Source organism: Trachypithecus francoisi, unplaced genomic scaffold (assembly GCF_009764315.1).
Source record: "Trachypithecus francoisi isolate TF-2019V2 unplaced genomic scaffold, Tfra_2.0 Lachesis_group3, whole genome shotgun sequence".
Taxonomy (NCBI): Eukaryota; Metazoa; Chordata; class Mammalia; order Primates; family Cercopithecidae; genus Trachypithecus; species Trachypithecus francoisi.
In genome coordinates, this window is record NW_022681468.1 from 124,635,548 (window position 1) to 124,642,877 (window position 7,330).

Here is a 7,330-nt window from a genome sequence, read left to right on the forward strand (position 1 = left end):
CACCTCAATTTTCCTTCTCTGTGGTCTCTCTCTTCTCTCTGCTCCTCTCACCCTCATCGCTGCACCTTTAGCACAGAGTCTCAGATTAAAGGGAACCTCAGAGCTCCCCCTGCCCACCCCTGTCACACACAGCTGTGAGCTCAGGGTCAGACTGCAGGTTAGTGTCTGAGCCAGGAGGACCCAGGGCCAGATGATCCCTGCCGGAGCCCCATGCTGCCGTCAACCTGACGGCTCTTGATTGTGAGGATGTCTAGTCTCCATGGCTAGACTCCAAGCATTTCGGAGGCTCTGGACACACTTGACCCTTCCTGATCCACCCACAGCTCACAGCAGGCCCAAAGGTGGGCACAGGAGGAACCCAGAAAACTCTGCTTCTGAGCCAGGCATGGTGGCTCATGCATGCAATCCCAGCAGTTTGGGAGGTCAAGGCAGGAGGATGGCTTGAAGCCAGGAGTTCGAGACCAGCCTGGGCTACAAAGCAAAACCCCCATCTCTACAAAAAAGTTTTTTAAAAAATTAGCCAGGTGTGGCGGCACATGCCTGTAGTCCCAGCTATTCAGGAGGCTAAGGCAAGAGGATTGCTTGAGCCCGGGAATTTGAGGCTGCCAATGAACTATAATTGCACCTCTGCACTCCAGCCTGGGCAACAGAGTGAGACCCTGTCTCTAAAAAGAAAACAAAAACAGGCCGGGCGTGGTGGCTCACACCTGTAATCCCAGCTCTTTGGGAGGCTGAGGTGGATGGGTCATGAGGTCAGCAGATCAAGACCATCCTGGCCAACATGGTGAAACCCAGTCTCTACTAAAAATACAAAAATTAGTTGGGCATGGTGGCACACACCTGTAGTCCCAGCTACTCGGGAGGCTGAGGCAGGAGAATTGCTTCAACCTGGGAGGTAGAGGTTGCAGTGAGCTGAGATCATGCCACTGCACTCCGGCCTGGTGACAGAGCGAGACTCCGTCTCAGAAAAAAAAAAAAGAAAACAGAGGCCGGGTGCAGTGGCTCACGCCTGTAATCCCAGCACTTTGGGAGGCTGAGGGGGGCGGATCACGAGGTCAGGAGATGGAGACCATCCTGGCTAATACAGTGAAACCCCGTCTCTACTAAAAACACAAAAAAATTAGCCAGGAGTGGTGGCGGGTGCCTGTAGTCCCAGCTACTCGGGAGGCTGAGGCAGGAGAATGGCGTGAACCCGGGAGGCAGAGCTTGCAGTAAGCAGAGATCGTACCACTGCACTCCAGCCTGGGCCACAGAGCGAGACTCTGTCTCAAAAAAAAACAAAAAAGAAAAAAGAAAACAGAAACAAAAAAAAAATCTGCTTGTATGAGTGATACCAACAATCCCCATACGAATAGATGCCTGTCCCCTCTCCCAAAGTGCTCACACATACTAACACAGACAAATATTTGCTGGCCCTTTGCATAGTTACTGCAGGGCAAGTGACCCCACAGCCTTCATGTTTGGTCCAGTATGAATGTCTGAACCCAGCCCCTTTGTGTATCCAGGGACAGGTGATGAGTGTCTTGGTAGGGAAGGCTAAGATTCACTGAGGTGAGAGACAGGCCTGCCATGCAGTTTGCTTTTCTAGATAAATTCCACAAAGACTTCTCCAGATGTGAGAGGATCTTGAGCTTTCTGGGGCCTCATGAATACAACCTGTGGACCTCAGAGTCGCTACCCCAGGGGGCAATCACACAGTCCTGGGTTCAACTCTGGGTGAACCACTTCCTAGCTGTGTTAGGCAGTTTCCTCATCTGCAAAATGGTAGTGTGAGCTTCCTTACAAGATTAATATAATGATTAGAATCGAGATATGAAAGCCCCTGGCACAGTATCTGGCATATAATGACCATACCACCGCCACCATCACTATCATCACTATTATTCCTCCAAGGTGAAGGGTCAAATTCTGGTAGCCAAAGAGAGCTGCCTCTTCAGTGTGAGCTTACAGCGGCCTGGGTTCTAGTACCTGCCCTGCCACTTTCTAGCAGCAGGATCCTGGGCTAGCCATATCCCCCTTGTAGGTCTGTTTCTTCCATTGTAAAATTGGGGGAGGGTGAAGAAAGAGATCTGTATAGTTCCCTTCCTGTCTGGCACCCTGTGTCTTATCTGCAGCTTAGGGGGATTGGCCTGGTTTGTATTTGCAAACAGCCAGGAGTCCCAGTGGGAAGCCAGCAGACACTACCTAGAGCCAGGCCAGAGAACGTTAAGTTAGAATGAAATCAAGTTCAGTCTCATCTCTTCCATCCACCTCCCACATCCAATACCCACTGAGCTGTCTGAGCCTTTGCCCATGCTGGGTCCTCTGTCCAGAATTCTCTGCCACACACACCAATACTCCATTGCTACACATTCTTCGCAGGCCCCCTCAAGTGATCCTCCACCCCAGACAGAATCATGTACCTACTCTGAAATAATTAGCATCTTGATTGAGCATTCCCACCCCCAACACATCCCTCAGCTGAATAGATGCAGTGTGCCAGCATTTTGGACACTATAGGTCTCAAAGGAATCCAGTGAGCTGCACTATGAGCATTTGAGGGAGAGCCCCGGGATTCAGCTGTCGGGGTTCCGCCAGGGCTGCAGGATCAAGGACTCACAGTGCAGACACCGACACAATCCTTCTCTCCCCTCTCCCAGACAGTGCAGCCAAAGCTGCCCCAGGCCAGCTGATGCCCACACAGACGCTGCTGCCCGGCCTAGAGGCCCTGGCACTGGGTGCACTCCCTGAGGGAGGCTTAGAGTTGCCCTTATCCCACCTGTGGCCAGTCAGGCTCCTCCCCTCTGAGTGCGTGCCCCATCCAATGGGGTCTCCACTCGCTATCCAGCCCCAGCATTCCGGGTGAGCTGGGGCTTTCAGCACTTCTACCACCCAATGGCTGCGTGACCTTGAACAACTCATCTGAACACCCTGTGCCTCAGTTTCTCATCTGCCAAATGAAGATAACGTAATGTCCTACCCAAATGGCCGAAGCGAAGATCAAAGGCCGTGCCTCTCCTGGGTCAAGGCCTGGCACACAAAGTACAGCACGCAGTCAAGTATCGCTATGACCTTTATTATTTGTAGCTAACCTCTCAGCCGCTGCTCCCCGCTCACCTGGCGGGTGGCGCCCCCGAGTCCCAGACGCACGGGCAAGGTTCCCTTGGCCCGGTGCGCTGACCGGTAACCATTCCGCTCGGAGCCACACAGACACCCAAGTCAGAGGTGGCCGTTCGGAGGGCAACAACGTCACCCCTGACACTCCCCAAACGGATGCGGGGGTCCTCTCGGCCTCGGCCCCCCCCCCCCCCGCAGTCCCCCAGCCAGGCAAACTCACGGCCGTCGGTCTCCCACGCCAGCTCCTCCTGCATCCCGCCGTTACGCAGCCCCTGCGCGCGCCGGCGCCCGGGTGCGAGGTGTGCGTCCGCTGGGGCGGGGCCCGGAGAGCCGAGAGGAAGGGGCGGTCGCTCCTCCAGATCCCACGCCCCGCCTTCTAGGAGCGCAGATGCAGCGGCCACCCCAGTCCCGGACCAGGATGCAGGTCCCTCCTCCTGCTCTCTTAACCTGCCCACCGCTCCGCGCCCGAAGCCGGCGGGTCGGGGCCACGCCGAGTTCCGCAGGTGCCCCTGACCCAGTCTCCTCCCCAGGAGTTCGCCCAGCCTCCCCGGCCCTGGAGATAGATGCGCACAAGGCATCTAGCAGGCTCACCTTCCTCGCGCCTCTCATGGCGGAGGGATGAGCCTTGGGCCCGCCGCCTCAGGCGCAGAAAGTCAAACCCCAAGGATGTGAGCTGGCGTTTAAGGAACCACAACCTCAGCAGCTCTGCAAGCATATGAAGAGATGGTCGGATTTTTCAGTGTTCAGAAAGATGACAATGAGATATCACTTACATCCATTAAGACTGGCAAAAATTAGAAAGCTGAATAATGCCAAATGTCAGCGGAGAATATGGAGCTGTCGACCTGGCGTGAGTAGCCTGTGGCTGTCAATCTGGAAAACAGTCTGGCAGTAATGAGGGAAATTATGGGAGAACCCTAAAATCCAGCTCCTTGATATAGATCTCTGAAATTCTCTTGCAGGCCCATAAAGGGACATGTAGGAGGATGTTGGTTGCTGTGTTGCTGTGGTTGCTAAGAGTTGGAGACAATCTAAGCGCCCTTTCTTATGAGAGCGGGTGGATAAAATGTGACGCACTCAAAACAAGGGACCCGGTGTATTCGTGGCAACATGGATTTAAACACCTAGTGCTAGGCAGAAAAAGTAAACCAAACCAAATAAGAACTAGAAGACAATATCAATAAAAATATTACAAATGCATTTACATCAAACAACACAGACTTGCAAAGACACATAGAAACAAAAAGATACCCATTAAATACACCAGAATGGGTTGCACTTCAGACCCTTGGGGGATGTCCATGTCCTTTTTGCCTTAAAGGCATTTACAGCTTCTTTGAATTTAGGGATAATGGGGTCTCAGGCATCTCTATCCCAAGGCAAGAAGCCAGAAAAGCCATGATAGGTGTAGTTACTACTTTGGGGATCAAAGGAGGAAGAGCATCTTTCAGTCATTAGTCCTTAAGATATCGTTCAGGAAGCCTTCCTAAAGAAGGAAGTATTTGGAATGGCCTTTGAAAAATAACATGATGATAACAGCTAGCAATTAATGAGCCCTGAGCCAACCCCTTAAAACGGTCTCAAAATAACAATTCCAATATAATAATCAAAGATATGATTCCTTTTTTTTTTTTTTTCCTGAGACAGTCTCACTCTTTCTTCCAGGCTAGAGTGCAGTGGCATGATCTCGGCTCACTGCAACCTCCGCCTCCCGGGTTCAAGCAGTTCTTCTGCCTCAGCCTCCCCAGTAGCTGCGATTACAGGTGCTCACCCCCACATCTGGCTAATTTTGTATTTTTAGTAGAGATGGGGTTTCACCATGTTGGTCAGGCTGGTATTGAACTCCTGACCTTGGGTCATCCACCCACCTCAGCCTCCCAAAGTGTTGGGGTTACAGGTGTGAGCCACTGCGCCACCCCCCTCCCCCTTTTTTTTCTTTCTTTCTTTTTTTTTTTTTTTTTTTTTTGAGACGGAGTCTCGCTCTGTTGCCCAGGCTGGAGTGCAGTGGCCGGATCTCAGCTCACTGCAAGCTCCGCCTCCGGGTTTACGCCATTCTCTCGCCTCAGCCTCCCGAGTAGCTGGACTACAGGCGCCCGCCACCACGCCCGGCTAGTTTTTTGTATTTTTAGTAGAGACGGGGTTTCACTGTGTTAGCCAGGATGGTCTCGATCTCCTGACCTCGTGATCCGCCCGTCTCGGCCTCCCAAAGTGCTGGGATTTCAGGCTTGAGCCACCGCGCCCGGCCCTTTTTTTTTTTTTTTAAGACATAGTCTTACTGTGTTGCCCAAGCTAGAGTGCAGTAGCGTAATCTCGGCTCACTGCAAACGCTGCCTCCCAGGTTCAAGCGATTTTTATGCCTCAGCCTTCCAAGTAGCTGGGACTACAGGTGTGCACATGCGGCTAAGTTTTGTATTTTTAGTAGAGACGGGGTTTCACCGTGTTGGCCAGGCTGTACTTGAACTCCTGACCTCAAGTGATCCATCCACCTAGGTCTCCCAAAGTGCTGGATTACAGCCGTGAGCCACCACGCCTAGCCAAAGATAATATTCCTGAAAACAGTTTAAATGTTTTTTGTAAAGCTTTTGTCATGTGTACATCCCTCTAGGGGCACAGTGTCACGTTACAGTTTTAGTCACTTGGAATAGTTCTCTATGTGGTTATGCCACCAACTCAACATGAATGGTTTATTTTGTTTTGCTTTTGTTTTTTAGGTATTTTTAAATGTTAATTTTGCTTTACAATTATGTAAAATATTTGTATGTTTCAAAGTTAAGTCTCTGAAGGTTGTCATAGTCAGCTGTGGTGATGGATGAAGAGGGGACCACTGGCTTCCAGTCTGCTGTCACTCTCCTTCACTCCATATCCAGTTTTTCTTCCCAGCTGCTGAGCCTGCTGACCAACAGTGGCCCCAGGCCATCACAGACTTGGCTGCAGACCCAGGGCGTTAGTATCACCCATAGACCTCCCCAGGAGCATATCCTTGTGGTTCCTTTTCAGCAGCTGGACACACTTGGTTTCTCAGATGACTGGCTAAGGACTCCTGTGATCCCCAACTCCCCTTCTGGTCCTTCCACAACTGTGTAAGGCAAATTACTATCACAGATCCCCTATCCCAGGGGTCCCCAACTCCCAGGCTTCCGACCAGTACTGGTCCGTGGCCTGTTAGGAACTGGACCACACAGCAGGAGAGCGAGCATTACCACCTGAGCTCCGCATCCTGAAAGATCAGTGGTGACATTAGACTCTCACAGAAGGTCAAACCCTATTGTGAACTGTGCATGTGAAGGATCTAGGTTGCACACTTCTTTTTTTTTTTTTTTTTTGAGATGGAGTTTCGCTCTTGTTGCCCAGGCTGGAGTGCAATGGCACACTGCAATTTCTGCCTCCCAGGTTCAAGCAATTCTCCTGCCTCAGCCTCCCATGTAGCTAGGATTATAGGTATGTGCTACCATACCTGGCTAATTTTGTATTTTTTTAATAAAGATGGGGTTTCACCATGTTAGTCAGGCTGGTCTCAAACTCCTGACCTCAAGTGATCCTCCCGCCTCAGCCTCCCAAAGTCCTGGGATTACAGGCATGAGCCACCATGCCTGACCTAGGTTGCATGCTTCTTATGAGAATCTAACTAATGCCTGATCATCTGAGGGGGAACAGTTTTATCCCAAACCATCCCCTCACCTCCCAGTCCTGTAGAAAAATTGTCTGCCACAAAACTGGACCCTAGTGCCAAAATGTTGGGGACCAATGCCCTAAACCACAACTTCAACACGATTCTGCTTCCCTCACTGCATCCTGACTAACAAAATAACATTTGTGTTGTTGATGCTTACCCTTATATTGTTTAATTTAATCATATGTTCTCTCTTTACTGCAGTAGCATACTATATACCATCTTCTCACTTTGCCCTCTCCCTTAAAATTCACCTATTTAAGTGTATAATAGGTTTTAGTACAGTATTGTTCAGAGTTGTATAACTATCACCACTAAATTTTAATATTTTCATCACCCCAGAAAAGAAAGCCCAACCCTTTAGCTATCACCCCCCATGCAGTTTCCCCTCCCCAACCCTCCACACACAGCCCTAGGCAACCACAAATCTACTTTCTTTCTCCATAGATTTGCCTGTTCTGAACATTCTTCTGGCTTTCATTCTGGGAACAATCTGCTACAGAGATCTCTCCGCAGTAGACTGTCAAGATCTTCCTGCGTCCTTTGTACAGCCTCAGAGTCCTC

General features: G+C 50.7%; 1 protein-coding gene across 3 annotated transcripts in view; it reads right to left on the reverse strand.

Moving 5' to 3' along the window:
- Window positions 1–3,401, reverse strand: part of ANKDD1A (ankyrin repeat and death domain containing 1A) — a 42,594-nt gene extending 39,193 nt beyond the window's left edge. For 2 of the 3 annotated variants that reach the window (XM_033189767.1, XM_033189766.1), the window contains exon 1: window positions 3,317–3,381. In XM_033189767.1, coding sequence (XP_033045658.1) covers window positions 3,317–3,350 — 34 coding nt within the window. In that variant the 5' untranslated portion in view covers window positions 3,351–3,381. Of the gene's footprint in view, window positions 1–3,316 lie in introns of all 3 variants that reach the window. The other variant, XM_033189768.1, reaches the window with a different exon arrangement.
- Between the last annotated feature and the right edge of the window lie 3,929 nt (window positions 3,402–7,330).